This window comes from Balearica regulorum, chromosome 14, assembly GCF_011004875.1.
Source record: "Balearica regulorum gibbericeps isolate bBalReg1 chromosome 14, bBalReg1.pri, whole genome shotgun sequence".
In the NCBI taxonomy this organism is placed as follows: Eukaryota; Metazoa; Chordata; class Aves; order Gruiformes; family Gruidae; genus Balearica; species Balearica regulorum.
The window spans coordinates 12,987,850-13,004,187 of NC_046197.1; the positions used below are offsets into that span (position 1 = coordinate 12,987,850).

The following is a 16,338-nucleotide window of genomic DNA, read 5'->3' on the forward strand; positions in this document are numbered from 1 at the left end:
ACCTTCTCTTACGAAAAGAGACTGTAACTGCAGTTAATATAGCAAGGAAACATTTCATGAGGTGTCCTGTTGCTTCAAGCATTGGTGTTTATTATCCTCCACTTAGTAGTACGGCTGTGTGCAATAGGTTGTAGGACTGAAAGACGAGGTTGGGGTGCTGAGAAACATACAGAGGTCTAGGGAAGATGTTTGTATCCTAATGGCAGTTCTGCAGTGGGTGCGGGGTTCCCTGCATCATGTACTCACAGGACAAAGGCACATTCTCTGCTGAAGGTCAGGCCAGATTGCCCTAATGGACCTTCCTGACTTTTGAGTTGTAGTGGGGAAGGCCAGGCTCCAGGCAAAGGTGCATTTGAAAAAGAAATATGAACGAAAGATGAGTGTGTAATGACAAGGGCACTCTTGTGCTGTAAAGTGTTGTGCAGGAGATCAGAGATCCAGGACACAATTTCACCAGCAACAGCAGTGATTTAAGACTTAGCTGCCTCTGTGCTGAATCCCAGCCCTGAGAAAGTCACCTCCAGCCCACGGGCTCCTCCATCGCTTAACTTCATTTTATACTCTTTTATTTTGTGACTGTTTAGTTGGCAGGTCTCACTCGTCATGGCCACGTGGTTCAGCCCATACTATAGATCGGGGGCTGTAGCTCCTCCATCAACTCAAAGTTTTGGAGCGTGTTGCACACCAGGGTGTTTTGCCTTCATTCCCACCCTCCTCTGCTGACATCCTCCCTTCCTGTGTTTGTGCGCGGCGATCGCGCGTACACAGAAACCTCCTGCCGATACAAAAGCCCTTTTGTTGCAGCAGGAGCCATTAGCCAGATTTCGCAGTAGGTCAGCAGAGATAAGTAAAACCAACAGTAAAACCAATAGCTGTTCTTCAGTAAGCCCACATTTATAGGTAGAAATCTAAGACAATATAAAGATGTAAGATATGCCTGAACTATGTTGGAAAACTGGCTTTTTTTTTCCCCCATAAAATACATTACCTGTTACTACAGAAATTGTCCTTAGACCATGAAGCTGCAGCATTGCTAGCGCTGTGTGGCTCCGTCACTCAGTGCCTGATCCTATCTCTATACAACTGGTTTTTTCCAGCAGATGTAATGTTCAAGTGTTTTGTGAGTCATTTGATTTTAATCGGGTCAGTTCATCAGTCACAGACCTGCGGGTCACTGGCTGGGAAGGACTGTGCCAACCAAATCCCACATCCTCCCCTTTATCACAGGAGCACTTGATAATCAATCCAAATCGCGTGGCAGCGGGTTTTGATGTAGGAAATGAAACGTGTGCTGATTTATCAGTGATCTGGGAGCAACTGCTGCTGCTGTTACATATTATGCAGGCAAAAAGCACCCTGGGCAAGACAAGGATCACAGGATTTGGCCTTTATTTAGTAAATTTACTCGCTGATGCCAGTTAAGAGCTATTCATGCAATGTGTGAAGATGAGGCTGATTGCAGAAACCGAGGTGATGGCAGAGTGGGACAAGTGTTGCTGTGGTTGCAATGCTGGCTGCCTGCGGCTGGCTGGGGGAATTCGTGTCCCCCGTCCCCTGCCAGGATGCTCCGCCTGCTCGCTGTGGTGCTCAGGGGCACTGTGGGGCTCTCCCCTTTGCTGGACTTTCTCCAACACCCCGAGGTCTTGCTTGTAGCTAGGGAGTCCTAATGGCGATGTGGTTATTGGCAGTTAAACTGTATCCAAAATAATTTCCAAGCGTTTCTGGGCGAGCATCGTTGACATCTGTGCAGAGTGCAGTTCCCCACTGTGCACAGGGAGGTGTTAGGGAGGGAGCAAATTTTTATGGAAGGGATCTGCGGTTAAAATAATCTTCTTGGTCAGGGTGCAATCTCATAAATTACTGCCACAGCAGAGGGGGTGGTGCAGTCAAAAGCAAAAGGCACTTTGAGCCACAGCTTTACCTTCTCGTTAGCTTGATTTCCTAAAGGAAAGGGCTAATGTGACCCTATACACGTGTGTTCATGTACCCTCCCTTCATCCCTCAAGATATTTGACCCCAAAGGCCACTTTTGCCAGATTTGACAAGGGGTGAGCTCTCCAAGAGAAGCCATTCTCAGTTCTGGGAAGAGAGGAAACGCGCCAGGGAAGAGGCCCCAAAAGGAGGGAACGTCGCAGTGTGAGCTGATGCTGTCAGACAGCAGGGAAGGAGCGTGCCTGGTTGTCAGCACCGTGGGAGAAGCTTCAGTCAGATCTTGCAGTCAACCATGGGACACAAGTGTGTCACGTATTTCTTTTGGGTGCAGGGGCTGCGGGGGTGTGGTATATAAAATCCCTAAGTCACAGGCATTGCATTTGATGGATTTGGCAAGGCTGCGTATGGCAATACGGGAGTTAAAAGCCAGGTAGGATTGGCGTGGAATTGCCTACTACGCTTAGTCAAGGGCAAGTTCTGACTGATAACAATAAAGCAGGGATGCAACCAATGCCTCTGTTATTGGTTCATATCCTCATTTTAATGGGAAGGCTGTAATTAAGAGAATTCAGCTCCAAGCTATGACCTCACTGGTTGATACTCGCATCAGATGTTTCCTTAAAAATAACTCATCAGAAATCAGGGAGTCTTCCTTAGCAGCTCACCTTCTAACAATGCAGTTCCTCCTGAAATACTGGTTTCCAGGCCAAAAAACTTGACTGGAATCCAGGGGGTAGAGTACAACAACTTTGCATGCAAATAACCTCTTTAGCAACATCAAAAGGCTTTTCTTTCTCCTGCTCTTCTCTGCTCACCTCTTCTGGTCTGGAAAAAATGATGGAAAAATACTGGGTATCAATTGTCCTGTGTTACAAATAATGGTGGAAGCATCCTGCCAACAGGTGGTGGAAACTTTTGCCCTTGGATGTCTGCTAGGCGCAGTTCCTGTGGAAACTTTCAGAACAGGGTTGCAGTATGGCTTTGTATAGTTTGAGGGCTCCAAGGAGCTGTTTGCTGCTTCAAAGAGAGGGTAAATCCTTCTCTTGCTGACAATGACCTGATTGTGTAGGGGTTAAGGGAATTGCCTGGTGTTCAGATGATTGCAGTGCTACATGAAAGGATGCTCAAAGCTTGAAAGACTGGACTTTGTTGAGCAGACAGCTTTTAATTCAGCATACGTCAAGGTAACCGTGTCTGCAGTGGCTGAGGCTGTCATTTTGTGCTGCAAGAGTTTAGACACCACCACCAACACAGAGAGTTCCCAAGCCAGTCACACCCATGGTGGGTTCCCACCCTTGCTGTACTGCCCGCCCTGTGCCAGTGCACATACCTCTGGGTCTGTGCTGTGGAGCAGCTCAGTGATCCAGGGGTGTTAGGCCATAAAACACACCCCAACTTGTTTCTCCCAGGGTTGTTAATTTTTTTTATCTAGATCAGTTCAGTGATCCAGGCCACTGTGGCCCCATCAACCATGTATGTTTGTAGAACAGGAGTGGTGGGTTGATGACGGGTAGGTGGTGGATGTTCAGTGAGCAACGGAGGCCTTAAAGCATCAGAGCAGCAGTGGGTGCCAGGAGGTGAAGTGACATGCAATCAGCAGATCGTTTGTTTGCAGACCCCTTAGCTGCCAGATGTTTGCATGAGAACTCTAAATCAAGCAGAACTAGATGTGAAAGGCACTCTTGGCTTGCAGAAGGGGTCACAGAAAGGGTCATTTTGCTATGCTTCTGAAAGAATAAAACAATCATTAATGAACTGTTCTTTGTATTGGTGAAGTGCCTTTAATCTGAGGAAGCAAACATATTTAGAAACATTAGGAAGAGGAAACATGTGGGCCTATATCTTTGATGTTGGTCTCTTAGGGTTGGTTGTCCAAATTTCAGAGTCTTGGACCGTGATACTCAAAGCAAGGATTGCCTCTGGCTCCAGGTGAGGCTGTGCAGCCTGTGAGCTCTCAACACTTCGCAGGGCTGGTGTTAGACTGGATTGTCCATGAGACAACAGCTAAAATTAACTTAAGAAAAAAAGAAGAAAAAAAAAATATTGATGCAGGAAAGTATGAAAACCAAACAACCTGCCTAGTATCAGTGGCTGAGTCAGGAGGAAAGTCCTCTTCTCTGATATTCCCCGTTGCAGAACCGTGTTGAAATCAGTAAACATTGGGCAACTTTCAACCATCAGGCAAATAATCCTCCACGGCAGCATGTTACGCACACAGCTGCAGGCACATCATGTGCCCCATGACTTAAACCACATCAGAAGGATCAACAGGGCTGCCTGGTCACGGTGTAAAGTCCACTTCCAATTTTATGTGAAGAATCATTGCATTTTTATTCCTCTTAAGCTAGGAAGCTGTTCCCATGAGGAAGCCTTGGGAAGAAGCTATGAAAGGGAACCTCAGTTACAATGTTTTGTCTAGAGCTGATGAAGCATAGGTGCTCCCACTCCCATAGATCCATGTCAGTTGTTTCACCCTAATTCCTTAGCTCCGAGAAGGTCTGTTCCCCTCGGTTCCCACTGCTCTGCTCCTCAGATACTTTTAACACAAACCTAAGAATGGTTTCAAGTGGAAATTTAGAAAAAAATAGCAAGGAGAATCTCCTGGAATAAAAAGGCCCCGTTGAGTTGACAAGGCTGTGGTAATGAGAGGAAATTAACTCCTCAGTTTAGCTTTGTTTTGAGTGGGACCTGTCAAATTCTATTAAAAATAATTATATAATTTTCCCTCCCCCAGCCCTCTTATACTAAAACAAGTTTTCAAATGAAAATTTGTTGTGGAAGGATGTTTTTTTTTTCAAAAATCATCAACTTTTTTGTAGGAAAATTTGTTTGCTTCTTTTGGTGTTGGCCACAAAATTTCATTTTTTTCTTTGGTTTTGAAAAAAGCTCGATGCTTTTGTCAACAAAATGCTGCCATTATTCCTCTTAGCTTTTTTTTTTTTTTTGGTATCAAGTGCAATCAAAGGCTCTCCCCAAATAATAGTTATCACAACGATGATGACACCACAAGGTAAAGTCTGCCCATTTCATGAATGAGCCCAATTTTTATTTCTCTTCATCACAAAAGTCATCCCACATTTGTTGTACACACTGTTGGTTGCTGTGTTACGGGACATATCACCATGTACCAGATGCTTTACTCTTGCAGAAGCATTTCTAATGGAGATGGAAGCTTCTGTTAGCTGAATTTTAGAACAACAGCAAAAAAAAAAAAATACAAACCCAAAATATCATCTTCAGCTGCATAGCAAATATGGATCAAAAATTTAACACCGTTATCAGATCACGAGCGTAAATATACCTCACCATAAATAAAATTCATTGTACAAAATAACTCAAGCAGCTTTTCATACAAATATGGTACATTTGACAAGAGTTTTTGAGAATATTTTCTTGGTTTTTTTACACCTTCATTTTTCTTTTGTTCTCAAACACACATGAACCTACTGGACTGGAGTAATGCAGGAGAAAAAGGACTAACGTGTTGTTCGATGCTAATAAGTGCTGTCAGAGTTTAAAAGGAAAACCATTGAAGTGCTGAGCTTGAACTAGTTTGCTTCCCCTTTCTGTTGTATCTCTGAAAGTCAAGTGTAGCATCATCCAAGAAAGGCATGTGCACTGCCAACAGTCACATTTTACGATAGCAAAGCCAGAGGGAACATTAAAATAACCTTGTCTGACTTCATTCATGACACAGGCCATCCTTTCTCCCCCCCCCGTAATTCCTGTATCGAGCCAACAACTTGTCTTTGAAGTAGACGTTCCAAGTGGTGGTTGGTTAATCCTGGGGAGTTTGCAGACTACTTCAGAGTAAGCAGGAAAATGTAGGTAAAAAAGTAAGCCCATAGTCAGTGGACTTAAAGTATCCAGACAGGGGTCTGCGTTTTCCTAGGAAAAAAAAAAATTAGGGGTCTGCGGATTGTAAAAGGCTGAAAACTATAGGATTAGAGCATATTTCCAAGGAAGACACCCAGACTTGGCACAGAGTCTGCAAGTGTCGAGAATATGCCCGACCCTGTGGCAATCTGTTACTATTTAGCCCTACTGTTAGAAATTTGCTTCCTATTCCCATTAACAATTATAACATTAAAAAAACGATAGGAGGAAAAAATTCCATTTTCATGGGGTTCTTTAAAGACCTAAGCCTGGACCTCTTTCTCATATACAATCAAGGAGGGTTACAGAACCGAAGCTAAAGACTATTTGCATCCTTTAGATAATAAAAGGACAATAACATCAAATCTCAGAAATGAAGACCATAAGATTATTCCTAGCTGATATCTCATACTACTTGAGCAACAAGGCAAAACATCTGCATACACTCTACAGTCAAAAACACTTCACATTTTGTTCATGCACTTTGGACATTTTGCTCAAAACATTTCAGCCCTCGGAATCTGAAGGGATTTTGTGGTTTTGCCAGCGAATCTGAGGGCAACAAATAGATTTCATCTACCTGTTCTTTCAAGTACACACAACTGTGTTTTGCAGGGTTTCAGAGAATTATTATGGCAAAACTACAGCAAAAGAATGCAAAGTGATACTCATGTTTCAGTAAAATATCTCATGACTCACTCCAGAACTAAACAGATGAAAACAGGCATTTAAATTCACCTTACTATATCCTATTTTGTCTAGGTAGCTGAGACTGGGCCGTGTGGTACAGTTCATCCTTCCGTAGTAACTTCTTGCTCATGCTGGTTTCTGAGAAGGCTCCAACATCCCATAACATGCCAGATACAGTAGGACATTTAATTTGTGCTGTGCCCAGAGGTGGCTCTGAGAGCCAGACCGGGACTTCTGCCACCTTTTCAGCAACACTTTCATACCAAAATAACAAGCACTTACTATTTAGGTCAGGAAAAATAGGATCTTGGTTGGATCTATTTTCCTTGTATCTTGTTTTCCACAAAAAATAAAGTGCTTGATTCTCCTCTTCCTTTTAAAAATATATATCTGTAGATACCCTCACTCCAGTAGACTAGAAGTGTTGGAACACGATGGAAAACCAGAACCGACATCCTTAGTGGAAAAGTAAATAGAGAGCAAGAGCCCTGCAGTGTCACCGAGTCCCAAATGCTTCTGCTGCTGCTCTTTCTCACGACACAGGGGAAACAACTCGCCTTGCCGGGCTGGGTCCTTCCCCGCCACTCAGAGGTTTCAGCCAGACTTCCTGAGATTTCATTTTACTTTCAGATTACTGTGCCGCACAACTTCCTCCCTGCAGTTTCAATGTCTGTCTCGGTAATTAAAGGAAACTCAAGTTGTGAAAATGTCCGGTGCTTTTCACATGTGGAGTATTTATTGGTTATCAAGGGAGTGTGGTGAGTGTCTGGGAGAACAAATTCAGCCCACCCACCAAGATCTCCTCTTGCCAATAGTAGTGTGGTGGCTGTTGTTTCCTAAGACAAAATATTCCAGCTGGGACATTTCTACTAATTAATTATATGTTCCCTCTGAGAGAATAAATGCCCAGGCTCTGCCTTTTTAACATCTGTAATAGCATGCAGTTTACAAGCCATGATGAAATGCATGAAAGGAATATGTGTTATCACATCTGTATACTGTAACAGCAATTATCTGCTGTGACCTGGCTAAAGCTGAGAAATTAAAATATTGCCACTGGTGAGGCTAGCTTCATTTTCTCTTGAAGCATGTGGTTTGATCTCCTTTTAACTTCAAGCCACTTCAGTGACACTACCGAGGGGAAGCAGGGAAGATCATGAGTTATGAAATCCTCCTTGAAGTTCCTACTGAATTTGTTCTCAATATCCAGGGCTCTTAGATTAGCTGAGTGGGAAAAGGAAACAAGACTCCAGTGTTTCCTCTGAATGCCTTTAAACCTGGAAAATTCTGGGTATTTTTTAATGCTTATCCTGTATTTTACCTCTTCTAAACAATCTGAGTGATGGGAAGTTTCCTTAGCCCTGCTGATAGTCACCATTCTCTGAAGATGGTCACTGTGCCACTAGGAATTTGTCTCAAACAAGGGAAAATAGCATCCCGGAACATACACAATTACACATCCCAGCTCTCATCCTTGGTGAACATCAAAGATCGTGTATGTTCGTGGTAACTACACCTGTCTCCTGTCAGGATCAGGGGTTATTTCCACCCAAATTAATATGTCCAAGAGCACATTCACATGAATGCAGCCTCTTCTGTAGTCCGTAAGAAGTCTTGCTTAGTCCATGGAAGATGCGTCTTCGGGGGAGAACCCTTTGCATTAAAATAAGTGGATGTCCCACAGCAGGGAAAAAGCCAAGCTGTTTTCTCTTTCCCCATCTCTCTGAAGTGCTGAGGAGTTATTTGGCGACTACATCATTGCTATTCTGAAACCCTCGTGCCAAAGCTCCCTGTAAAAGATGCTAGAAAGGCCAACGGCTCGGCAGAGAGCACGAAGCTAGCCGCAGCCTGGGGCATGCAGCCATCCAAGACCAGCCCGTCATGGCTCCTCTGTGCCCATCACTTGATCCTCAGGGTGCTGCCACAGGTGACATCCTGCCCTCATCCCTTTTTCCCCCCCAAAGAGTGAATCAGGGTCTTGTCTTCAGACCCTCCTGCTCCATGGCTGCTGGCACGTGTCACTGGGGTGTTGATTTGCCCCGTTGCTTCTGCAGTGGGAGCGGGCTCCCGGCGCTGCGGAAGCACAGAGCTCTTCTACCAGGACCCCCCCGCGTTTGGGGCTGCAATATGGCTTCAGAGTGATGTGTTCAACTGGATGATTCACAGGGAAAAACGGGACCACTTCATGGAAGAAAAGCACACTTTGCCCACCCGCCCCCACCCACCCCCAAGTCTGAAAGCTACACGTAAAACCGATCACAGGGATGGTACAGAAGAACATGCACTCAAACAGGGCCAGATGGGAAGATGCGTCCTCGTGTGTGGTAAGCGTACCCAGTCTTACTTCGTTGCCAGGTCTCATGCCGTTGAGTTTACCCCTCCCAGCTGTTCTGGGTTCAGTCTCTTCTCCCTTCCCAACCCGCGCGGGGTCAGTGTCCGCACTAGCAGGTGGTGGCCAGAGACTGGTGGATTGGGGGCTGGAAGCAGCGCACGTGCTCCACCGTGGAACTGTCTGTTTCCACCGACTTCATGTACTTGTTCAGGATGGCAAAAATCTCATTGTTCAGGATCTGATACTTCCTGATCCTGTCGGCCATCTTCTTCAAGGGCTGGAGGGATGGTGAGGGAGAAAAACAGCAGATGAAGACAGTCTTATGTCATCTGACCAGCTAGAAAGTACCAGTACCTCTGCCCTGCTCCTGAGAAGCCTCTGCTAAAGTGAAGCAGCTACAATATGTATTACAGTTCCACTTAGCACCTCCCAGGGACCGGTGACTCACTTCATTATAAGGTTTGATGACTCAAGAAGGAGCATTAACAAGGTCAGTGAGTGGTCCTAAGTTAACTGATCTAAAGTCTAGACTCCCAACTGCTTATTGATAAAGCCACTGAGATCAAAGGATGGTTGCTGGAAATACCAGCTTCTCTGCTCCAGTTTCCCAACCCCAGGAAGAAGGGAAAAGCTTTGGGAGAAAAAATATTTGACTGTCAAGCCAATTAAAACCTTGGCCTCTCTGCTGAGACTGCAGATGGAAATCTCACAGCAAGTGTGTCCAGTTTGAATAAGGTTAACACCGGGCATGGTTGTAATTTATGAGTTTGGACAAAGCAACATAGAAAACAGAGAGAGAAGTGTTCTGGTTCAGGTGCTTTAGGACCTCACCCTTCAACTTACCACATTTTTTATGATTTCATCCTTTCCATCCTGCCTCTGCACCTTCAATAGGTGGTAGCAGAAGTCAAAGAGGTCAAAGCGCCGTTGCTGTCCAAGGAGAACAATGATAGAGCAACCTGCCCAGTTCAGACCATCTCCAAAGCACTGCCTGGAAGGAGGACAGGGTGATGGGGTAGGGAGAGATGACAGATAGAGTTAGATAAGAGAAGTCCTACCATGGCACTTTCTTTGGTGAATTCCTAGTGAAATCAGATTCAGTCCTACTCCTAGAAAGTGGGTATACACCTAGATAAAATGCACTCAAAAGTAAATATGCAGAATTACACCAGGGCCAGGTTGTGCAGGGTGCATCACAGGATAAGATGGATGAGGACCTATCCTCTGACTTGGGTTGCTGGCCCATCTACCTATCTCCTTCTGCATGTCACCTTGGGCATGTCACTTTACGTTGCTCTTTTCCCCAGCTGTTCACACAGAAAGCTCTCTGGGCATCTCTTTATGTCCATGCACAACAAAGTCCTTCCATCAAGGACTCACGTTCCCCCTCTACCTCTACACTGGCTGAGGCTATCGCTGCAGCTGAGGGCATCTCAGGGACTTGCCAGCCCTGCTAGCTCACGGGCAGCGCTAACGGCATAGCCGGCTGACGGACACTCACTCTGCAGTGAACTCGTTGGTGCCCACGGGGATGCAGTACACAAACTGCATGGCACTCCACAGCCGGTGAAACTCCACGCACTCGTCCACATGCATGACCCCATTCGTTGGGGGTGGCCCGCGCCAGATCGGGTCCTGCAGGTAGCTCCTAATTCGTGTCAGGATCACCTCGAACATGGACAGCCCACAGCATAACCGCTCCTTGGTTAGCAAGTCACCCTCCCGGGCGATGGCTATTTGCTGAGGAGGAGGACAACCAAAGAAACAAGTGATGATGTAATACAGATGGACTCTCTCACTGGACTTAATGCTTCCCGGTCTCCCTGGCTCTTTCCAAGTTAACGCGCATCCCATACGAGGTCCAACCTTACCTCTGATGGCTGCTCCCATGGCACTCCCCACCAGAGAATACTCATCCCTCAAATGGAAGAAGACTTAATATTGTGCTCAATTCTATTTCACTAACCTAAGTATCTTTTGAAATAACTACATACGTCAGAAAACAAAAGTTGAAGGCAAAGCTGTGATCAGAAATGCTGATCCTTAATTCTGCCAGCATGCTGTTCTATTAGTACTACTCAGCGTTGCTGGGTTTAATGTCATGATTTCTGCAGATTATGAAAATAAAACAGGAGAGAACAGGGACATTTTGCTTCCCAGGACATTGCTATCATCTCTTTAAAATGTAGATGGCCTATGGCTTTCTTGATTTCTTTTGTAGTTAGGGTTAAAAAGCTCTGAGGAAGATGAGAAGCCACCGGAACCTTAATACTGGAAAACCTGTGGTTTATAAGACAAACAAATAATAGTTTTTTTCCAGATGCGGAAGCTTTGCATGTGTGGAGAATTTCTGTGACATCTCCACTCAGATTTACACGTACAAATCTGGAATGGCTCCATTGGATAGAATTCATTTGGCTTTTACACTAGAGGAAAATTAAAAGAGAACTGACTTCATTTCAGCCCCATAGCTCCACCAGAGGAAAAGAAAAGGGTATTTTAAATAAGCAAGTGGGACCTCCCCCTGGCATGGGAGCACTGACCCCACTGAGCAGGGCTGGGCTGCAAGCACGGAGTTTGCTCGCTGCCCTGATGCCCTCTTAGCTGCCCCATTGCTTCCCGTTTCCAGCGGCGTTACTGACTTCTTTTTGCAGCGCTGCCAAAAATAACAGGGGAAATGGGAGCTGAGTGCTGTTAGAGCCGTGGAGGTGGGAGGCTCCATCTCTGCTGTGCTCACCCTTGTAGCCGAGCGGCTGCCACGGTGCCCTGGCCCCATAGCCAGAGCCTTTTACCCCTCTCACCACTTTGGCAGAGGCATGCAGAGCAAGCGTGACATTTACTGACCCCCTGCCTATCCCAGAGGGCTTCTTGGAGCTCTAAGTAGTTTATAAGCATTTGCTCCATTTCCAGCTGTCCCTGTAATGCATATAAAAACATCATTCTGATCAGGATCATGATGGGTGCTCAGAGCATCTGGTATGCCAGGCAGGCATGTGTCCTGGCCAGACATTAACATGAATTATGCTCGATTTACTTGGGTTGTCCTCATTCCACTGTAAAAAAACATCAATGTGCCTGCATATCCCCTTTCCTGACTATTAGTTTATGCTGGCAGTAACCTAAAGCATTTTTAGTTTGGTGGCTATTGAAATTGGAAGCGTTACAATTCCTGCTTGTGCCACAATTTCAAGGACATTCTGGGAACCTCAGGTCAATTAATGTTCAACTAATAGCAAATATCAAGGGAAAGCTGTACTGCTGTGCAGAAGCCAGATTGGGTCTGGGACCCCTAAATCTGTTAAATGCAGGAATGATATCACTAGTTTCATGGCACGCACTTGCATATGTTTGCTTAGCAAGTAAAGATTTATTTCACCCAGCTTGATTTTATAGCTAAAGGCTGTACACTTTCTCTCTCCTCACCTGCTCCAAGCTCTTATGGGTCCAGATTAGCATCTGCACACGCTGCTCTATGATGGCAAAACAGGGACACAGTAGAAGTAAAGCCATTTCAAACATAACTTCGGTGTTAACATTACTATCTGCTAAGATATACTGATAGAACAGGTATTTTTGAGAACAAACTAGTCCAATGACCTTTGTATACTGTTTCAGAAGAAATCTTCATCTAGAAAGGGATGTATCTGGCTTTTCACAGACAGAATTTGGTTCTAAAATTCATCACCATAAGACCAGTCTTTGATATAGGACTACTACCGTTGGGCAGATATGTAACATGGTGAAGGCAGTTGGAGAGCTATTAGTCTTGTGGCCAAATCTGCCTCACAGTCTGGGGTCCCAACTGATTTCTAAGATCAGGAGAGGAAGGGTGCTCTCAAGATAAATTATCAAAGGCTGCCACTGTGCTGGCTCAACTATTCCCTCTGTCTTCAAAAGGAAAGGCTCCCATTACTTCCAGTGAAAAAATCCGATTGACCAAGGACTTTTGGAAATCCCTTACTACATACCCTATGATCAGCATTAAAAGGGAGAGGATTCCTTTAATGAACCACTTTGACCCCTCTGGTTCTTTATGAATCACCTCCCAAACAGCTGCTTCTGGTTTCCCAATGCAAAACTATTATTTACAACAATCACTGAGAGTTTTCCTGTCGTCGCACAAATTCAGTTTTGCCATACCTCTTTTACAGCTTGCTAGCTGGCAAGCTTGCAAGAACCATACCCAAAGCCTGCAAAACCTGACACATCCCCACTAACTACAGCAGCCTCTGGCTCAGCCCCTTCACAGCACGTAATGATGTGAAATGTATAGGGCCACCTCTTGGGAGAGGCATCAAGCAGGCAACTTCTGCTCAGATTCTGGACAATTGCTAAAAGGCACTTATGAGTTCTGCAGGAAAAAAATCCCGTATGGCCTGTGTCCAAAACTGCATTTCCAAAATGTGTGTCCAAAACTGCATAAGGAGCAAGCTTAGAAGCTATGGAGGCACCTATAGAAAGGGACTCTTGGTTCATTTACACCTGAGCTCAAAAAACATCTGGTACTCAACTGTACCTGTGTGATGAATGTGGGAACAGTTTACAGAAAAATTAACTTTTAGCAGGACATAAAATACCTTTTGTTTTCATCATCATCATACCTATCGCAGGGATAAGCAACGAGTGGACTCTAATAGCAGATTTCAATGATGATTTTGCATGGAAAGAAGGAGAGATAGAAAGACCAACACAAAGACACAAAAACACAGAGGTGAATTCTTTTTCTCGAGTGTGTCCTTTGAAAGGAAGCCAATGGGAAGTGAGAAAAGTGTCTACGAAGTAAGACAAAGCCCTCAGTTATATGGCCAGATTTCTTTATTTCGTATGGTTTCCAATGAAGCAAAGTTCAAAATGTCCTTGATCCATCAGAAAAACAAGAAAAAAAATTAACAACTCTCTGCCTGCCATAGATCTGTCACCTCATATAACTGCGTGTGTGTTCCATTCCCTTGGCAGTAGGTTATAGAAAAAGGGTGTTGATTCATTAATACTTTGAATTATTTTTATCCCATCAACCCCACTAAGCAGGCAGTGGAAGTTTGGCTATTGATATCAATGGAGCTCAAATTTTGCCCATCACATTGATCATTCTACGGAGATACTTTTAACGGTACTCAATTTCTGCACAAGAAAGATCTTTTCCAAGCTGAGCCCCACCTCAAGAAGACACTTAAATGGAGCTGTAATTTTAAGCATGTGCTGAAGCTCTAAGCATGTGCTAGGAGGGAAACCATTCTCAGATGTATTCCTTGACAGGGATGAGCTTAAAAATATACCACGCTGCAGCCCTAAAATGGGACCCCAAAAGCGATGGCAATTGGTTGAGTCAGGGACAGCCCTGCAAAGTTTCCCCTTGAACCACCCCAGCAATTTTCCATCTTTTTAAAATGAAGAGGAAAGAGTTTTTCAAAGCTGTTCATATTGACCTGGCTTCTAGCATGCTTGCCTTACAGCTCCCCGCCAGCTCTCCAGACTGGAGGCACCAACACATCATCTCTGGACCCGCTCACAAATTTCCCTTCAAAGTGTCTGCTAGGGCAAGGATGCTGATTTTCTTGTCTGATTGATGGGTTTTTTTGAAAAAATAAAAATAAATTAAAAAAAAATCCCTTTCCCATGGCCAAACAGGCCATCTGGGAACTGCTATGAATTTTCAACAGCCATCCCTTTCAATGAAATCCTTACCTGCGGAGTGCCCAGCCTCTCTATTAAGGGAACCAGGTGAAGTGGGGCATACTTGGCTTCGAGACGCTTCATGCGCACCTCCAAGCGTTCTCCTTCTGTCAAGCGAGCAGCAAACAGTGAAATGAGAGGAGGAAGTGGAGACCCGCAATTTCCGCCGAGTTTGCTCAGAGCTGCCCCCCAGCAACCATCCAACGAGACTTTGGATCAGTGAGCCAAACCGACAGCAAATGAGGGAACCAGTGATGCAGAGAAGGGAGGGATGTGCGATTGCAGTCTCAGCAGCAGCTTAATCACACATGTCCAAAAGCATGTCCCTGTTACTGATCACTCCTCTTGAGATGGACATTTCATGCTGTCATTCTTCAAAGAGGCTGCAAAATGGCTTTAAAACCTTAAGGGAACCCCCAAACTGACTAAGGTTTCAGTCTGTAACTAGGCTACGAAAATGCACCCTTGGCATTTGTTTCCACCTGACTTTTGGCTGTATCCACTTATCTATTTCGAGGGGGAAGCAGGGCCAGAACTAATCCCCAGCAGAAATGGGAGAGAAACAGCTTCTGGGCAGAGACCTCTGAGTCTGTCCACTGCTTCCCTCTCAGCTTCTTACCTTTGATGTAGACCCTGGGCAAAATATTTTGGAAGGGAGCAGCATGCAGCAAATCACAAACTTCTTCCTGGGACTGAGGCAGGAAGAAAGAAAGATAAAGTAAGTTAAAAAAATACCTACAGGGGTTGAGTGTACGGCTCAGGGACCTGGGCAACACTACAACAATTCATGTCTACAGCACCTATTCAAATCCAACCCAACTCAGTAGTAACTCTAACGGTTTGAACCTAAATGAACTAAAACTGGAAGAAGTACCTCTCAACTTAAGCCAGGAAGTTTCCATAACTCAAGTTACTTCCTGCCTGTACAAGGCCAGAGCTTTATATTTCTTTTCTGTCCCTCTTACTAACACTGCAGGTAAGAAGAGATATAGAACTCGAAGGTTTCAGTTTCATCTTACCCTGATGACTTCCTGCTGTTTATTTTTACAGAGTGCCCAGGTGGAAATTACCCTTTGGCTTAGTTATGTTAGGACGTGTACACATAAAATATACTGATGCGTGGCTCTATTGCAAATAGATACGTAATATGTTGGTCTGAAATAATTTGGTTGTTCATATGGTGTTCTCAGCCAGTGCTATCAGATCAGAACCCCAGTGGCGCAGGCACCAGGGAGAATAATACAGAAGTCCAGAGAGGAATAACATCATGAGATGCCACCTGAGAGAATGCATGCTGATGCACTTGAGAAAAAATAATCCCAAACACAGATGCACAAGGAGGAGAAACCTAGAAATAGGCAGGTGGAGACTGAGGAGCGATGGCTGACAATACATTGTATACGAGTCTGCAATGGGAAACAGCAGCGAGGAAACCAAAGCTGTTTAACACAGAGGCATTGCGTCACAACAAGGCATTAGTTTGCTCCTACAAAAGTCTAGTTCTAGGACATGCTTTCAGTTCTGAGCTTACTGTAGAGATTTAGACACACTCGAAAGCAGGTCATGACAGCACAGCAGAAGATATTCAGGGCCAGATGGAATGACTTGGCTGGGTCTGTCTGGGATGCAGGGGTGGATACCCCACCTTCCAGCCGAGAGGGAGAGGACAGGGTAGCATGGAGCTGCAGGAGGCTGTACTGGAGCATGGATGCTGGGATGAGAGCGAGTTTGTGGGAGTGCAGTTTGTGACACAGCGCTGGAGGGACAGGAACAGCCCGGGGTCCCTCCATGGGTAGAGGGATGCTGATGCTACCAGTGTGTGCCTATCATCTCGG

General features: G+C 45.0%; 1 protein-coding gene across 7 annotated transcripts in view; it reads right to left on the minus strand.

The window, feature by feature from the left end:
- Positions 1 to 4,943: 4,943 nt before the first annotated feature.
- Positions 4,944 to 16,338, minus strand: part of CYFIP2 (cytoplasmic FMR1 interacting protein 2) — a 55,258-nt gene continuing 43,863 nt past the window's right edge. For 5 of the 7 annotated variants that reach the window (XM_075766185.1, XM_075766189.1, XM_075766186.1 and 2 more), the window contains exons 27-31: positions 15,123 to 15,195; positions 14,516 to 14,610; positions 10,332 to 10,570; positions 9,674 to 9,821; positions 4,944 to 9,107 (exon numbers count right to left, since the gene is read on the minus strand). In XM_075766185.1, coding sequence (XP_075622300.1) covers positions 8,940 to 9,107; positions 9,674 to 9,821; positions 10,332 to 10,570; positions 14,516 to 14,610; positions 15,123 to 15,195 — 723 coding nt within the window. In that variant the 3' untranslated portion in view covers positions 4,944 to 8,939. The remainder of the gene's footprint in view (positions 9,108 to 9,673; positions 9,822 to 10,331; positions 10,571 to 14,515; positions 14,611 to 15,122; positions 15,196 to 16,338) is intronic. The other 2 variants (XM_075766192.1, XM_075766191.1) reach the window with 1 other exon arrangement.